Raw genomic sequence first — 17,751 nt, forward strand, 5'->3', positions numbered from 1 at the left:
TCTCTAGCTGAGCTCCCTCCTCCTCCTCCTCTTCTTGTTCCTTCAGATTTTCATTCAGTTCATCCTTTCGCCCATGCAATTATTAGTTCACAAAGCCCACATGGTCCAGAACCAGGTTCCAACCTAGATCTCAGACCTCCAACCTCAGAAGGTCAGGCCTGCCCAAGTCCTCCAACGCTCCTCACCAACAATTCTGACTCCCTTCCTGCATGTGTTGGAGGAAGGCTACAACACTTCTTTCACATGTGGGAACAGACAGCACCAGACACCTGAACTCTTAACATTATTCAACATGGGTTTTTCCTGGAGTTTTACTCCACTCCTAGGAACAGGTTTTCTTCTCTTCCCCCTGAAATCACTCACCTCCAAGAGATGGGGGCAATAGAACCTGTCCCTTCTCCCGAGCACTTCCAGGGGGCATACTCCCTTCTCTTCCTGATCCCCAAGAACAAGAAGGGAGGGTCTTCCTGGCATGCCATACTGGATTTGAAACACCTCAATAAGTTTGTGGCACACTGCAAATTCAGGATGGAGACCCTCCAGACTATCACGGAGGCTCTCCATCAGGGGAATTACCTTTCATCCATAGACCTTACAGAGGCTTATCTCCACGTTCCCATTGCTGCATAACACTGGAATTTTCTCTGCTTCTTCTACAAGGGGCACCATTTGCAGTACAGGGCAATGCCTTTTGGCTGGCATCAGCGCCAAGAGTCTTTTTCAAGCTAATGCTAGCAGTGGTAGCCCACCTCAGACTCAAGGCCATTCACATGTATCCCTATCTAGATGATCTTCTTCTAAGGTCTCCATTACTGTCAAAGGCCCATGCAGATCTACAGATCACTCTGTCTTGTCTCCAAGACCATGGGTTCTTGATAAACTTCCAAAAGAGCCACCTCCAACTCTCCCAATCATTCATCCACCTAGGGGCAATTTTTGTTGTTCAGTCGTTCAGTCGTGTCCGACTCCTCGTGACTCCATGGACCATAGCACGCCAGGCCTTCCTGTCCTGCGCCCTCTCCCGGAGTGTGCTCAAGTTCATATTCATTGCATCGGTGATGCTATCTAGCCATCTCATCCTCTGCCGTCCCCTTCTCCTTTTGCCTTCAGTCTTTCCCAGCATCAGGGTCTTTTCCAGAGAGTTTTCTCTTCGCATTAGGTGGCCAAAATATTTGAGCTTCAGCTTCACTATCTGTCCTTCCAATGAGTACTCAGGGTTGATTTCCTTTAGGATTGACTGATTTGACCTTGCAGTCCAGGGGACTCGTAAGAGTCTTCTCCAGCACCATAGTTCGAAAGCATCAATTCTTCGGCACTCAGCCTTCCTTATACTCCAACTCTCACAGCCATACGTTGCTACTGGGAAAACCATAGCTTTGATTAGACGGACCTTTGTCGGCAAGGTGATGTCTCTGCTTCTTACTATACTGTCTAGGTTTGCCATAGCTTTCCTCCCAAGGAGCAAGCGTCTTTTAATTTCATGGCTACAGTCACCATCTGCGGTGATCTTGGAGCCCAAGAAAGTAAAATCTGTCACTGCTTCCATTTCTTCCCCTTCTATATGCCAGGAAGTGATAGGGCCAGATGCCATGATCTTAGTTTTTTTAATGTTGAGTTTCAAGCCAGCTTTTGCACTCTCCTCTTTCACCCTCAACAAGAGGCTCTTTAGATCCTCTTCGCTTTCTGCCATTAGGGTGGTATCGTCTGCATATCGGAGGTTGTTGATAATTCTCCCAGCAATCTTAATTCCGACCTGTGATTCATCCAACCCGGCGTTTCTCATGATGTACTCTGCATATAAGTTAAATAAGCAGGGTGACAATATGCAGCCTTGTCGTACTCCTTTCCCAATTTTGAACCATTCGGTTGTTCCATGTCTGGTTCTTACTGTTGCTTCTTGACCCTCGTACAGGTTTCTCAGGAGACAGGTAAGGTGGTCTGGTACTCCCATCACTTTAAGGATATGCCACAGTTTGTTGTGATCCACACAATCAAAGGCTTTAGCGTAGTCAATGAAACAGAAATAGACGTTTTTCTGGAATTCTCTTGCTTTCTCCATGATGCAGCGAATGTTGGCGATTTGATCTCTAGTTCCTCTGCCTCTTCGAAACCCAGCTTGTACTTCCGGTAGTTCTCAGTTCGCATACTGCTGAAGCCTAGCTTGTAGGATTTTGAGCATCACCTTGCTGGCATGTGAAATGAGCGCAATTGTGCGGTAGTTTGAACACTCTTTGGCGTTGCCCTTCTTTGGAATTGGAATGTAAACTGACCTTTTCCAGTCTTGTGGCCACTGTTGAGTGTTCCAGATTTGTTGGCATATTGAATGCAGCACTTTAACAGCATCATCTTTTAGGATTTTAAATAGCTCAGCTGGAATACTGTCATCTCCGCTAGCTTTGTTGTTAGTAATGCTTCCTAAGGCCCACTTGACTTCACTCTCTAGGATGTCCGGCTCAAGTTCAGTGACCGCACTATCATGGCTATCAGGGACATTCAGTTCTTTCCTGTATAGTTCTTCTGTGTATTCTTTCCACCTCTTCTTAATCTCATCTGCATCTGTTAGGTCCCTGCCTCCTTTGTCCTTTATCATGCCCGTCTTTGCACAAAACGTTCCCTTGAGATCTCCGATTTTCTTGAAGAGATGTTCATTTAAGAAGGCCTTCTTGTCTCTCCTTGCTATTCTCTGGAACTCTGCATTCAGTTGGGTATATCTTCCCCTTTCTCCCTTGCTTTTCGCTTCCCTTCTTTCCTCAGCTACTTGTAAAGCCTCATCAGACAGCCACTTGGCTTTCTTGCATTTCTTTTTCTTTGGGATGGATTTTGTTGCTGCCTCCTGAACAGTGTTACGGACCTCTGTCCATAGTTCCTCAGGCACTCTGTCTATCAGGTCTAATCCCTTAAATCTATTTGTCACCTCCACTGTATATTCATAAGGGATATGATTTAGGTCATACCTGAATGGTTTAGTGGTTTTCCCTATGTTCTTCAATTTCAGCCGAAATTGTGCAAGAAGCAGCTCATGATCTGAGCCACAGTCAGCTCCAGGTCTTGTTTTGACTGACTGTATAGAGCTTCTCCATCTTGCCTGCCTGTTATCCCGGTGATTTCTGGACTTCCTACTTTAGCATTCCAATCCCCTATGATGAAGAGGACATCTTTTTTTGGTGTTAGTTCTAGAAGGTGTTGTAGGTCTTCATAGAACCACTCAACCTCAGCTTCTTCGGCATCACTGGTTGGGGCATAGACTTGAATTACTGTGATGTTGAATCGTTTGCCTTGGATTCGTACTGTGATCATTCTATCGTTTTTAAGATTGTACCCCAGTACTGCTTTTCCCACCCTTTTGTTGACTATGAGTGCTACTCCATTTCTTCTAAGGGATTCTTGCCCACAATAGTAGATATGATGGTCACCTGAATTAAATTCGCCCATGCCTGTCCATTTTAGTTCACTGATTCCCAAGATGTCGATGTTCAATCTTGCCATCTCATGTTTGACCACCTCCAGCTTACCTTGATTCATTGATCTGACATTCCAGGTTCCTAAACAATATTGTTCTTTACAGCATCGGATTTTCTTTTCACCACCAGACACATCCATAGCTGAGTGTCCTTTTGGCTTTGGGCCAGCCGCTTCACTCTTTCTGGCGCTACTTGGAAATACCCTCTGCTCTTCCCCAGTAGTATATTGGACACCTTCCGACCTGAGGTGCTCATCTTCCGGCGTCATCTCTTTTAGCCTTGTGATACGTTCCATGGGGTTTTCTTGGCAAGAATACTGGAGTGGGTTGCCATTTCCTTCTCCAGTGGACCACATTTTGTCAGAACTCTCTGCCATGACCTGTCCATCTTGGGTGGCCCTGCACGGCATAGCTTATGGCTTCACTGAGTTACGCAAGCCCCTTCGCCACAACAAGGCAGTGATCCATGAAGGGGAGGGGCAATTTTAGACACCTCCAAAGGAATAATCTTCCTGGCCCCAGACAGGTTACCTAAGATTTACCAGGTAGTGAAGTCCCTCCTTCTAGCTCTCTCAGCAAATGTTATGTTCCTTGCTCAAGCACTGGGTCTCATGATATCCTGTTCAGGGATCATCCCAAGAGCCAGGTTACATTCCAAACCATTGCAGTGGCTGCTTCTCCCCTTTCAGTCCAAAATAATCCACAGACGCCACATCAAAGTCATTCTGCCACAATCAGTCAGAACGTCTCTGGTGGAGAACACCACACAACATAGCAAAGGGCACACCCATCCAGGAACCCTGTTGCATCATTGTGACCACAGATGCCAGCCTGGAGGGTTGTGGAACCTCACTGCTGGGGCCATCCCATTTAGGGGATCTTGTCTCCTTAGGTGAAACACCACAGTATCAACTGGCTGGAGTTATGAGCAATCTACCTTGCCATCAAACACTTTGTCCAACTCATGGGTCCTGTCCATTTCCTAGTCAGAATAGATGGCACCACAGATGGCCCATATAAAACATCAGAGAGGAACAAAATTCAAATCTCTTCACAAGGAGAGCTCTTCCTTCCTCCACTTGGCAGAACACAACATCCTGTCTGTCACTGCACAGCACATTCAGGGGATCCAGCACATCAACACGGAAGCCGATTTTCTCAGTTGGCAACAACTCGACCTAGGCGAGTGGACTCTCAATCCAACAGTTTTTCAGTGTCTTTGCCATCTCTTTGCCTCACCCCGGTGGACCTCTTTGCCTCCCCACTCAACAGTCAACTATCTCACTTCTTTTCCAGACATCTAGCTCAAAAAGCAGAAGCCACAGATGTTCTCCGTTCCCCCTGGCCCAGGGGCAAACTTTATTCATTCACACCATTTCCACTTTTGGCCAGGGTCCTCTGGAAGATCAAGGAGGAATGAGCAACTCTAATACTCACAGCACCTTTTGGTCCTGGAGGCATTTGTTATCCCAAATCCTACAACTGGTGGAGTCAGACCCCTGGTTCCTTCCATTGACACCCAACCTTCTCACACAAGGACCTGTGTGGCATCTGGACCCCAAATAGCTGCAGCTTGCCGCCTGGCTACAGAATGCTACACCTTTCTCCCCCTAAGCTATTCAGCCGAGGTAATAAACACCATGGAGACCATCCACCAATCGAATATATGAAACAACCTGGAAAGCATTCGTTTGTTGGTACAGGAGGAAATGAGTAGATCACAAGATGGCAGGAATCAAAGAGCGTCTCCTGTTTCTGCAAGCGAGGCTAGATATGGGACTTAAAGCAACCACACTTCGAAGACAAGCCACAGCTCTTCTGTCCCTTCCAAGCCCTGCCACAAGCCACCTAGTGTAAGGAGTGTGTCTGAGCGCAGGGAGTGGGATAGTAGTTCAGATTCTGAAGAAGAACCGCCAGACATGGGGGAGGTATTTTCCCAGGCTAGTCCAGACATGGCTAGGCAAGCTCCTCAGGTTTCAAAGGTCCAGCTGGAGGAGGAGAGTCCCTCTTCACCCCCCACTGTGAGAGACAGCAAACAGGGAGAGGCAATGTTTGGTGAATCTGAATTAATAGATGCCAGGAGCAGACGCAGAGCAAAGAGGGAGAAGGCCGGGGTGGAACTTAGACAGCCTACCCGATTGGCCTTGCGTGAACAGCTGCACCTAGAAACCTCACGAGAGGGACAGAGACCTCCCCCCACCCCTTAAGTGAGGCTAGTGAGACTGACTTCATTTCAAATGGCGGGCAACTTTCATAGCTATCTTTTGAACCCGCAGAAGGCATTTCCTTGTAGACTGAGAGTCGCTGAGAATTTGCGTCTGCACAACCCTTTGAAGTAATGGATTAAAAGCCATAGATTGAAGCCTCTTGTCTGTGTTTGATTTGGCGTTTAAAGTTCAGTGGGGGCAAAAGGAATCTTGACACTTAGTGCTCATCCACACGTTAAATGATTCCTCAGAGGAGCGTCACTTATCTCCCCTCCAGTTATACATAGTTTCCCTACATGGAACCTATATACTGTTCTTTCTGCTCTCACTGCTCCACCCTTTGAGCCTCTCAGAACTGTATCTCTACATTTCCTCTCACTTAAGGTTTTATTTCTGGTAGCTATATCCTCTGCCAGGAGAGTTTCAGAGTTATCACCTCTCTCCATGAAGGACCACCTCTGCACTTTCAGCATGGACTCTATCACACTCCGGTTAGATCCATCCTTCATTCTCAAAATTAACACTCTCTTTTACAGAATGCAAGAAATTGTTCTTCCCTCCTTCTGCTCTAATCCTTTTCAGCCCTCTGAGAGGGTCTGGCACAAAGTAGATGTTAGAAGAGCCATCAAAATCTACCTTAGGAACTCCAACTTTCCGATTCCTTAGTTGTTTCCTTTCATCCAACAGCCTTAGGGCAGAAAGCTTCCTGTGCTACCCTTGCCAGGTGGCTCAAGGCATGTATTTTTGCAGCCTATGAGGTTAAAAAACTCCCTAAACCTGCACATGTTACAGCACACTCCACCAGGGCCACAGCTGCCTCAGTGGCTTTTTCCTACTAACGCCCCCTTAGCAGAGATCTGTAGGGCAGCCACATGGTCCTCACACCATAATTCGTAAGGCATTATAGGATGGACAAATATGCTTCTGCTGAAGCAGCCTTCAGATGTAGAGTGGTACAACAGGTATTACCTCAACCGTAAGGTCAGCCTGCTTTGGGGCCCGCCCTATAGGAATAGTAGCATTTGTATATCCCATGATGGATGTCTCCTTCACACCAGATGGGAATGGAAAATTGGGTACTTACTGTGAAGTTCCATTCCAATTCGGTGCACAGGAGACATCCATACCGCACTCTCTGGCAGGCTGACCACCGCTGTTGATACTAGCATTTATTACAATTTTTCTCATGGAGTGTGCCAATACCTAGAGAGGGGTTTTTCTCCTTTTCGGGTCTACCTTCTGTTTCTTGAATTACTACATTAACGGCTCCTCAATAGCTACTCTGTCCAATGTTCGGCTAGAAAAGAACTGTCTGGGAGGAGCCACAGAGGCCGGGACCAAAGCAAAAAGCTTGGTAACATGTTCCTTGCTTGTCCTGGGCAGTGGGAGGAGTTAACTCATGATGGATGTCTCCTGCATACCCAACTTTCCAGTTTCCTGGTTTTGTGGAGCTTGAGATAGCCTTAACTCTGTTTTTAAACTAGCAGGGTTTTTTTATCATTGAATTTCCCTGGTTTTTGAAAAGGAAATTTGTAATTACAGTGTTAGTTATCCTACCCTCTCCCTAATGTATTTTAATTTGATTTCTTGCAAGTTTATCTGTATGATAAATGAGATTATAAATACTTAAGTAATTGTAATCATGAATTCATTTGAAGAATCAGGATTCTAAAACATCATGGATAGAGGAGGTTGTCCTCCACATGCAGAAACTATGAGAATAGCAAGGGAGGGGTTGGCACTAACAAGCTCATACCAGCTTCCCTTCCTCATGTATAGAGTTTTCATATGATGAAAATGACTGAATAGGGTTAGATTCTCACAACCATCTTAATGAGCGTAGAGGATGAGCACACGTTCAGTGTAATGTCTGAATATACCCTGCTGTGAGATGCAATTCTTGCATGTCCTTTTCCCACCACACAGAAAGTAAAAGCGAGGATCAGGACCCTTATGCTGCATTTCTGCTTTCAGTAAGGTGGTGTGAGGCCTGATCTTTCTGCTCCTTCCACTTATGCATTCCCCGTCCTCTCTTCTCTAAACTGCATGTTACTTTAAAGATATAGCTAAGTTTTTTTCTCTTTTCACTTAAAAGTAAGCTCATGAGACCTCTTATAGATTAGGACTGCAGAATGGTAGATAGGGGGTGTTAACTCTTTACACTATGCCTGCAATTTACATTACAACTGGACACCTTTTTGACAATGTAAACTGGAGGCAATGCGGGGTGGTTCACATTGGGACAACTGATTCACATTGGGACCACAGTGGTGGGGGGAGAGTTAAACTCTCCCTACACACACCCTCGCCCATGCTAGGGTCCAAATCTGTGTAGTAATGTGTAGTCTCACTTTGTTGAGGTCACATCCTATAACTAAAGGAATATACAGTAGAATTCCTCTGGAGTACTGGCAGCATTTTAGCTTCAGAATGAAACTGAGCATGGCCAACATAACTTGCCAGCAGTTGCCACCATGGGCTTTCACGGGGCAGAAAAACTATAACTATTGAGCCTCTGTTCAGAATTTCATGAAACCAATGAAAGGAACACACCTCCTCGACAAGTCAGAATTATGTACATCAGTAGTTTTCACCAAAATTTCAAAGAAATATATGATATGCTGAGCAACAGCTTGGACTAAAAAGGACAAATGTGCCAATTTTCAGCACTGCTTAACTTTCTTTACCTGTGACAATTTTTATCAAATTGGTTTGAAATTTTGCACAGTTGTAGTCCTCATCAGGTACAACATGGACACCCAAATTTCAAGTTCTTAGCTCAGCAGGTGTCATTTTTATAAGCAGTAGAATTTTGAGGCTTATATTGACTGAACTTTTTTTTTTTTTGGTAACTCGCTTTACCTCCCATGCCCCTGTAATAGAACTTGACAGCCTAGAGACAGAGCCATCTCTCTCTCAGTGGCTGCTCCCTGACTGTGGACCTCCTTGCCGAGGGAGGCTAGGTTCACTCCCTCTCTGCTGTCCATCCGCTGGCAGGCAAAGACTATTTTTTATTCAAGTGGGCCTTTGTGTGTAAGTGGGTCTGCTGGGTTGGATGCTGTTTTTACTCTGTTATTGGTGTGTTTTTAATTGTGCTTAATGTATTTCTTACTGTTTTCATCAAGTTTTATTTGTGATTCTAAGTTGCCTTGAGTAATATGTTTTTGGTATAAATGTGGGGCACAAATCAAATAAATTAATAAATACAGACCTTCCTCCTGAGGGAACCCAGGGCAGTAGAAAACACAATAAAAATACATCATTATATGAAATAATTAAAACATCCAACTATATAACTAAAACAGCAACATAACACACTGCCAAACCATAAAGTTCCAGGGCCAGATCTTATCATGACATCACTGAAGGTAAATGAGGCTAATTGAGAGTGAGAGTAGTGTCTATTCAGGAAGCAAGAATTAGTTCTTGTACCTGATTTCCCAAACTGCCCTTTGAACCTCAGTGCAGTTTGGGTTCTGGGTGGCAGTCTCTACAAAAACTTGGATATCTTTGGACCGGAATATACGGAATTCCAAATCCCAGACTCTTGTCACTTAGCATTCTTCCTCTTTAGGTATCAATTGGTATTTTCCAGAGACTGACAGAGGGCATTCTTTCACCTTGGGAATGGCGCCTCCCTCTGGAGCACGGGGGCAGGGCCAAACTGTTGCTTCTTCCTGTGAGGAACTGCCCTGACTTCCCCAGGCCAGTTATACCTAGCGATCCACAAGATCAGGTGACCTGGTGCTCTTAAAAGCCAGCTCCTGTTGTTTATTTCTCTTTCTATTTCTTGGCTTTTTTCTTTTTGTGTTTTGTCACTTTCCCCCTTCCCCCCAAAACGATCCTAGTCAGGATTCTCTTAGAGCCCTGGGAAGAGAGCCAAGATTAAAGTTACCTGTCCCCCCGATGGGTGGGCCACTCACAGCCATTTGCCTACATACTGTATGACTACCACTTTTTTGCACCTGGCCCTTCCACTCAGGCACCAGGTAGGCGAGAACTGAAGCAACCAGCAAGACAGACCATGTTGCGCCTGCAGCTACAAACCTGCTCCCTCTGCATCCAAGGACAAATTTGTACCACAGGAACAAATGTATAACCTCTCCAAGATCCATGAATTCAGAGAAGCACAGAAACGTAATAAAAGCAATAGATCATATGCTAACTATCACGGCAATATAGCCAGTACCCATGACAGAGATCTGCTCTGGAGTTTATTCTTTTTTCTGGTTTCCAAGAAAAATGGGAACATTCGAGCTAAACTGGACCTGAAGCGACTCAACAAATGAATGTCTGAACATTTCAAGATGGAGACCCTCAGATTTACAGTAGAAGCTTTATCCAAAGCAGAGTTTCCAGCATCCATAGATTTCTCGGAGGCTTATCTACGCATCTCCATCAGGAACTCACACTGTTGCTATCTAAGGTTGTTACAGCAACAGGCATTTGCAGCATTGAGCCCTACCTTTTGTCCTCTCCTCCACTCCTCGAGTGTTCACCAAGATTTTGGTGGCTGTTGTGGCACAGCTCAGGAAACAGGGGGTGCAGCTTTACCCATACGTGGACAACATCCTGATTCAGTTGAGATCACATCACAAGAGCCTGCAGGAAATTCAGACTACACTATTTCAGCCCCACAGGTTTGTCATGAACATGGAGAAGAGTCATCACACAATGGATCATTCATCTGGGAGTGATCTTGGGTACTGTGCAAGATGTTCTTCACAGAAGAATGCTGCTTAAAAATCAAAACTGCTCTCTAGACCCTTAGTATTGAAGCGAATGGACCTCACAGAGCTGGCTTGTCTCCTGGGTGTCATGCCTGGTGCCCTGGGCACACCTTCACATCAGGCCACTGCAACACTGTCTATTGCCATTATAGGACCTGATTTCACAATAATCACATCTGTTGGTGTGAATACACTCCCAGTTGAAAGGAATTACTCTGTTGGATCTCAGTCAAACAACTGGAAGCAGGATGATCTCTGGAGGTGCCATCCAGGAGAAGCCTCACCACGGATGCCAGCCTGTTTGGGTGGGAAGTCCAGTTGGGGACCAGGTCATCCAAGGGAGCTAGACAGAGTCAGAGAGACGTCACAGCTGAGAGACGTCTTCCTGGGCCTCCAAACCTTCCACTCTGTTCTGAAGGGTTGTCATGTGAACAAAACAAACAATTCAATGGTCAAGGAATATATAAACAAACAAGGAGGTACCAAATCCTCATCCCTGAACAAACTGGCTAAGGAACCGCTCACCTGGGCAGAGGGTCACATCACATCCATAGTGGCAGAATACTTTGCAGGAGTAACTGATCTGACTGTGGATTGGCTGAGCCAGCAAATGCTCGAGGAGTCTGAATGGGCTATCAACCTGCATATATTTCAGGAACTGGTTCTCAAGTCTGGTTGGCAATGGATAGATTTCTTTGCCACTCCAGAGAATGCACAAGTACCCAAGTTCTTCTCAATATTTCTGTGCCAGGCCACACTAGGAAGAAACACTCTGGAAGAACAATGGCCATTGGGGCTTTTCTGTGCATTTCTGCTGCTTCCATTTATGCTAAAGGTCATTAATAAGATCAAGGCAACAGTAATTCTCATTGCCCCATACTGGCCCAGACGTCCCTGGTTTCTAGACCTTGTCAACCTGTCTGCACAGATACCATGGCATCCACCCAACAGGAAAAACTTGCTGCTCCAGGAGCTAGTGCTACATCCTTGAATGGAACTGTTCCAGCAGATAGCTTGGAGGCTAAACAGAAGTGGTTAGAAAATCTTGGTTACTCAACTGAAGTTCTTCAAACCCTGCTGGCATCCAGAAGGAGCTCCTTGAATAGGATCTACAATGACACCTGGAAGACCTTCTTGGCATGGTGCAAAGACAATGGAAAGGTCTCTTCTCTGAAGGAAGTTCAGGAAGTACTGGGGTTTCCTCAACCAGGGCTGGACAAAGGTCTTAGTACAAACACCATCCAACGACAAGCAGCAGCGCTCAATAGCATTTTGAGATGTTAAGGGTGGCTGCCCATTTCTACAAATCCACATCGGAAAAGGTTTCTGTGTGTGTGTGGCTGCCTTTATTAATCCTCCAATAGTATGCTGCTTTCCTACCTGGAACCTCAATTGGGTTCTGAGAGCTCTCATGGGAAGCCATTAGAGTCCATGGCCACTTGTTCCTTGAAGGTGCTCCTGCTTAAAACGACATTCCTGGTGGCCGTCACATCGGCTTTCTGAGTCTCAGAGTTGGGGGCCCTCTCAGAGGACCCTCAGTTATGTGTTTTTCATTATGATGGAGTGGTGCAGCACTCAGATCCATCATTCCTTCTTAAAGGGAATTCCCTGTTTCACAGGTCACAGGACATTTCTCTGCCTTCATAGAATCATAGAATAGTAGGGTTGGAAGGGGCCTACAAGGCCATCGAGTCCAACCCCCTGCTCAGTGCAGGAATCCAAGTCAGAGCATCCCTGACACATGGCTGTCCAGCCTCGTCTTGAACGCCTCCAGTGTGGGAGAGCCCGCCCTCCCCCAGGTCATTGGTTCCATTGTCATATTGCTCTAACAGTCCGGATGTTTTTCCTGATGTTCAGCCAGAATCTGGCTTCCTGTAACTTGAGCCCAGTATTCTGTGTCCTGCACTCTGGAATGATCAAGAAGACATCCTGGCCTTCCTGTCTGTGACAACCTTCCAAGTACTTGAAGAGCGCTATCATATCTCCCCTCAGTCTTCTCTTCTCAAGGTGAAACTCAAGGCCCAGTTCTTTCAGTCTCTCTTCACAGGGCTTTGTTTCCAGTCCCCTGATCATCTTTGTTCATCTTTGATCATCAGTCCCCTCTGAACCCTCTCCAGTTTGTCTGCATCCTTCTAAAAGTGTGGTGCCCAGAACTGGACACAGTACTCCAGATGAGGCCTAACCAGTGCTGAAGAGAGGGGAACTAGTACTTCCCGGGATATGGAAGCTATACTTCTATTAATGCAGCCCAAAAGAGCATTTGCCTTTTTGGCAGCCACATCACATTGTTGGCTCATATTCAGCTTGTGATCGACAACAATTCCAAGATCCTTCTCGCTTGTAGTGCTGTTGAGCCACGTATCCCCCATCTTGTAACTGTGCATTTGGTTTTTTTTCCTAGGTGCAGAAGTTGGCATTTATCCCTATGAAATGTCATTCTGTCGTTTTCTGGCCAGCACTCCAGTCTATCAAGATCACTTTGAATTTTGTTTCTGTCTTCCAATGTATTAGCTATCCCACCCAATTTTGTGTCATCTGCCAATTTGATCAGCATTCCCTGCACCTCCTCCTCCAAGTCATTAATAAAAATGTTGAAGAGCACTGGGCCCAGGACTGAGCCCTGCGTTACCCCACTCGTTACTTCTCCCCAGTTTGAGAAGGTCCCATTGATAAGCACTCTTTGAGTCCGATTCTATAGCCAACTGTGGATCCACCGGATTGTTGTTTCATCTAGCCCACTTTGAGCGAGTTTGCTCCTCAGGAGATCATGGGGCACTTTGTCGAAAGCTTTGATGAAGTCGAGGTATATGATGTCTACAGCATTCCCACGGTCCACAAGGGAGGTGACTTGATCAAAAAATGAGATCAGATTCATCTGGCAGGACTTGTTTTTGACAAATCCATGTTGGCTTCAAGTAATCACTGCATTGTTTTCAAGGTGCTTCCAGATGGATTGCTTTATCATCTGCTCCACAATTTTCCCTGGGATTGATGTCAGACTGACTGGTCTGTAGTTCCCAGGTTCCTCCTTTTTACCCTTGTTAAAGATAGGGACAACATTAGCCCTCCTCCAGTCCTCTGGCACTTCCCCCGTCCTCCATGATTTCTCAAAGGGAATAGACAGCGGTTCTGAGAGTTCTTCTGCCAGTTCTAGGATGCAGTTCATCTGGCCCTGGAGATTTGAATTCATTCAAAGTAATTAGGTGTTCCTTGACCATATGCCTATCGATCTCAAGCTGCACTCCTGCCCCTTCAGCCTGTACTTTGGCTTTGCCAGGGGGGTCATAGACCCTCTTTTCGGAGAGGACTGAGCCAAAGTAGGAATTGAGCACCTCTGCTTTTTCTTTGTCATCTGTTATTGTTTTGCCCTCCTTATTTAATAGCTGAACCACCATTTTTTTCCTCTGCCTTTTACTATGCACGTAGCTGAAGAAAGCCTTTTTGTTGTTTTTAGCATCCCTTGCTAACCTCAGCTCGTTCTCAGCTTTAGCCTTCCTGACAACAACCCTGCAATTCTGTGCTACCTGCCTGTACTCTTCCTTTGTTACTTGGCCTTCCTTCCACTTCCTATATGTGTCCTTTTTTGTTTTCAGGTCATCCCTAAGCTTTTTGTGAAGCCACATTGGCTTCTTCTGTTGTCTTCCACCTTTTCTTCCTTTGCCCTAAGCCCAGCCATCCTAAGAAGAGGAGTTGGCATACATTAGATGTGAGAAGGGTTTTGTGCAACATTCAGCCTCTCCTTTTGTGTCCCCCAGGGCCTTTGTGTCAAAGGCCCTGAGGGATAAGTTATCAAATTCTTCCATCTCTAGGTAGCTGAAAGAGGTGCTTATCTCTAGGAAAAGATCTGTCAGCAGGGAGTACGGCCCATTCCTTGAGAGGGGCAGCTGCTTTGGCAGCCTTTAAAGGGGACCTGCCAATTCTAGGTAAAGCTGCCACATGGCTATCGATTCACACCTCAATTTTCTCTGAGTTTTCAGTAGGCGTCTCTGGAGTTTGATCACTGCTCTTCCAGTCCATTCTGGGAGGTCAGGGCAGCTACTCCCCTGAAGAAGCAACAGTATGGCCTTTTCTACTTCCTCCAGAGAGAGGCGCTATGCCCTCCGTGAGGCTGTGAGAACAGAAATTCACCAATTTCCGATTTTCAGTTAAGATACTTTCTCAAACGTTATTAAATAAATAAACTGCAGTACAATAATTTTCAAAGGAAGCAAAAGTGAGAATTTTGAAAGTACAGTGATGATAGATGCTGAAGATGCTTATATCAGAATAGATGCTTATATCAGAAATATAAGCAGGGTGATAATAAAATGAGCTATATCAAAATAAGACTTAAATTTTTAAAAGAATATTTGAGATAAATCCTAATATCAATAGAAATATGCTTCTTCACTGCACACAGATGATAACCCTGTATCCCACCTTTACTGTGTCGTGTTATATAAGGGTTTTCTAAGTTTTGAGCAATTTTGGCCAATAACATTATTTTAAAGCTAAGCCTGCCTGCCTGCCTGCCTGCCTGCCTGCCTTTCTTTCTTTCTTTCTTTCTTTCTTTCAAAACATTTCTATCCTGCCCTATATCATTAAGATCTCAGGGCAGTAGACGGATAAAATCAATGTAAACAATATAAAACAATAAATAATTTAACACCTAAAAACATATTAACCTATTAAACAAGCTAAAACCGGTTAAAATCTAAAATAATAAAACAGTTAAAACAATGTGCTAGGCAATGCATTTAGCCTTCAGAGGCTTTGGTAAAAAGCCATGTTTTTACTTGGCTCTGAAACGAGACCAGTGTCTTCGCCAGTTGGGCCTTCAAGGGGAGGGCATTCCACAACTTGGGTGCCACAGCAGAGAAGGCCCTCTCCCACATCCCACCATAGTGTATGTCTCGTACTGGTGGGATGCAGAGGAGGGCCCCTGCAACAGATCTCAGTTCTTGGGAGAGGCGCTCCCTCAAATATTGAGGTCCCAAGCCGCTTAGGGCTTTAAATGTCATCACCAAAACCTTGAATTCCAGCTGGAAGCATATTGGCAGCCAGCGCAATTCCTTTGAAACCGGTGTTATGAGGTGTTCTGGTCAGCAGTCTAGCTGCTGCATTTTGCACTAGCTGCAACTTCTGAGTCATCTTCAAGGGCATCCCCACATAAAGTGCATTGCTGTAGTCTAATCGGGAAGTTACCAGCGCATGTACTACTGTGGCGTAGGACTATATATTGCAAACTAGACCTAACATAAGTAAATATTTGGATAACATAAAGAGGAGGAGGATTATGTAAAGCACCTTGGGTTCCTCAGAGGAAAAAAGGGATATAAATGTACTAATAAATAAAAGAATAACATAAAATATTTGGCCATTTGCAGTAGTGTGAACATGCGAAGATGCCCCCCACATCCATGCTTACATGATCTTTCAAAAGGTAACTTCATAATATCTGCACAATTTATACAGAACATGTTTAACATCATAAGAATTTTTTTTATATTCCAGGGATGATTACCATTTTCTGTAACCGGCTGGGGTGGCACAATATGGAGCAACTGCTCTCTCAGTTTCAGAGTCGCCTTACTTTTGGAATTCAGAGAGAGCTTTGCAGTCTTGTCCAGATACCTCTGCTAAATGCACAGCATGCCAGAGCTCTTTATAATGCTGGCTTTATCACAGTAGCTGATGTGGCTAATGGGAAGGTTGCTGAGGTGGAGAACGCTTTCAGAAATGCAGCACCATTCAGAAGGTTGGAAACTGTTCCAGTATGACTGAAAGTTAGCCTTTTCATGCAGTTTTTTTAGTATACATTTGGAAAATGGATCAGATTCTCTTGCATATCCATTTGCTTAAGTACAGTACTTCAAGCTCTTGTAATTTTATTCCAGCTCACACTTTGCCCATGTTTTTTTTCTATCTACAGGATTTTTTCTTGGGCAGTCTGATGCTTTTGTATCTGTCTGAGATTTCCTGTTGGTGCGTGTGAAATATTGTATGTAAAAGTTTTTGGCATTATCTAGGCAAGATTTAGGATACAAACTTCCGTGGTGTGGGTCTACTAATGGTGTAGCGCTTTAATCCTGGCTTTAAGGAACACTTGTTTCCTCATCTACATGTCTTAAACTGAGAGACTCTGTGGTTCCCCTGTATCTTCTGGAGGGCATCCCACAACATTGGATTAGCCCCTCCTTCTAGACAGCAGGCATGGCCCAATCAAGTTGATCCCCTCCAAGGAGAGGACTGAACATCCCTGTGGACTGAACATCTGTGGTCCATTGTAGCAGTGAAACTTTCGATCACAGCAAACACAGTGACAGATTGGTTCAGCCAGTTGGCAGTCCAGGAAGTGAAATGGACTCTCAACCCTCTGAAACATATCGCTTCAAAAGATAGATCTTTTCACTATTGCACGAAACACTAAGGGACTGGTGTTTGTGACAAGACATCTTTGTCAGGCAGCGATAGACACAGACACTCTTCTTTGCCTGTGGCTGGCAGGTGCATTCCTGCCACTTCCTCTGATTCCCAAAGTTTTCCAGTGGGTTCAGAGTCTGCAGGCAGAAACCATTCAGGTGGGACCTCATTTTCAACCAGAGGTTCTAGATGCTCCCATGCTGCGGAGTGGAGACCTGTTGAGTCAGGGGCCTGAGCTCTTTCAGTTGATAGTATGGTGGCTGAGCAGCAATGGCTTCAACAAATGGGATACTGAGGACCTCTTCTGTTTTATCCTCCCCGTAGGGATTCCAATACAGTATGTGGTAATGCCTGGAAGGTGTACCTGTCTTGGTGCCAGGGTGCTGGAAGGATTTGGAGGTGGGGGGATGACATCCACGGGGTCCTCGCAGGCTGGACTTGACAAAGGTCTAAGCACCAGTACCCTCAAGTGTCAGGTAGATGCTCTGAGCAGTGTTTCGTGCTGTAAGGGGAAGGGCATTCTGCATTAGGGGTGCAGCATTATTAAATCCTCCTACCCTCCATAGGTTCTCCTCTTGGAACCTCAGTTGGGTTTTGATGGCTTTCATGGGCCCTCCATTAGAGCTCCTAGCTACATGTCCCTTGAGGATTGCCACTCTCAAGACTCTTTTTCTGGTGACTATAACTTCTGCCAGATGGGTCTCAGAGTTAGGAGTCCTCTTGGCAGATCCTCAGTTTTGTAGCTTTCATCAGGAAAAAGTGGTGTTGAGGATTGATCCAGCTTTCTTGCTAAAGGTTAATTTGGTGTTCCATAGATTTCAAGAAGTAGTTTTACCTTCCTTTTGCCTGAAGCCAGTACATCTAGAGGAAAAGGCTTGTCATAAATCAGGTGTTCAAAGGGCTCTGAGATTCTATTTTGGTAGAACAGCAGCAATTCGGAAAACATAGTTTG

The 17,751-nt window shown here is 45.2% G+C and overlaps 1 protein-coding gene across 15 annotated transcripts in view; it reads left to right on the forward strand.

The window, feature by feature from the left end:
* POLQ (DNA polymerase theta) overlaps positions 1-17,751 on the forward strand; it is a 196,084-nt gene that overhangs the window by 81,304 nt on the left and 97,029 nt on the right. For all 15 annotated transcript variants that reach the window (XR_014787899.1, XR_014787900.1, XR_014787901.1 and 12 more), the window contains one exon: positions 15,891-16,134. Coding sequence is in view for 10 of the 15 variants with exons in the window: in XM_084835354.1 (XP_084691480.1) it covers positions 15,891-16,134 (244 nt within the window). In the remaining 5 variants the exon portion in view is untranslated. The remainder of the gene's footprint in view (positions 1-15,890; positions 16,135-17,751) is intronic.

This window comes from Heloderma suspectum, chromosome 2 (genome assembly GCF_057233095.1).
Source record: "Heloderma suspectum isolate Gila_16-S chromosome 2, 16-S_ref, whole genome shotgun sequence".
NCBI classification, from domain to species: domain Eukaryota; kingdom Metazoa; phylum Chordata; class Lepidosauria; order Squamata; family Helodermatidae; genus Heloderma; species Heloderma suspectum.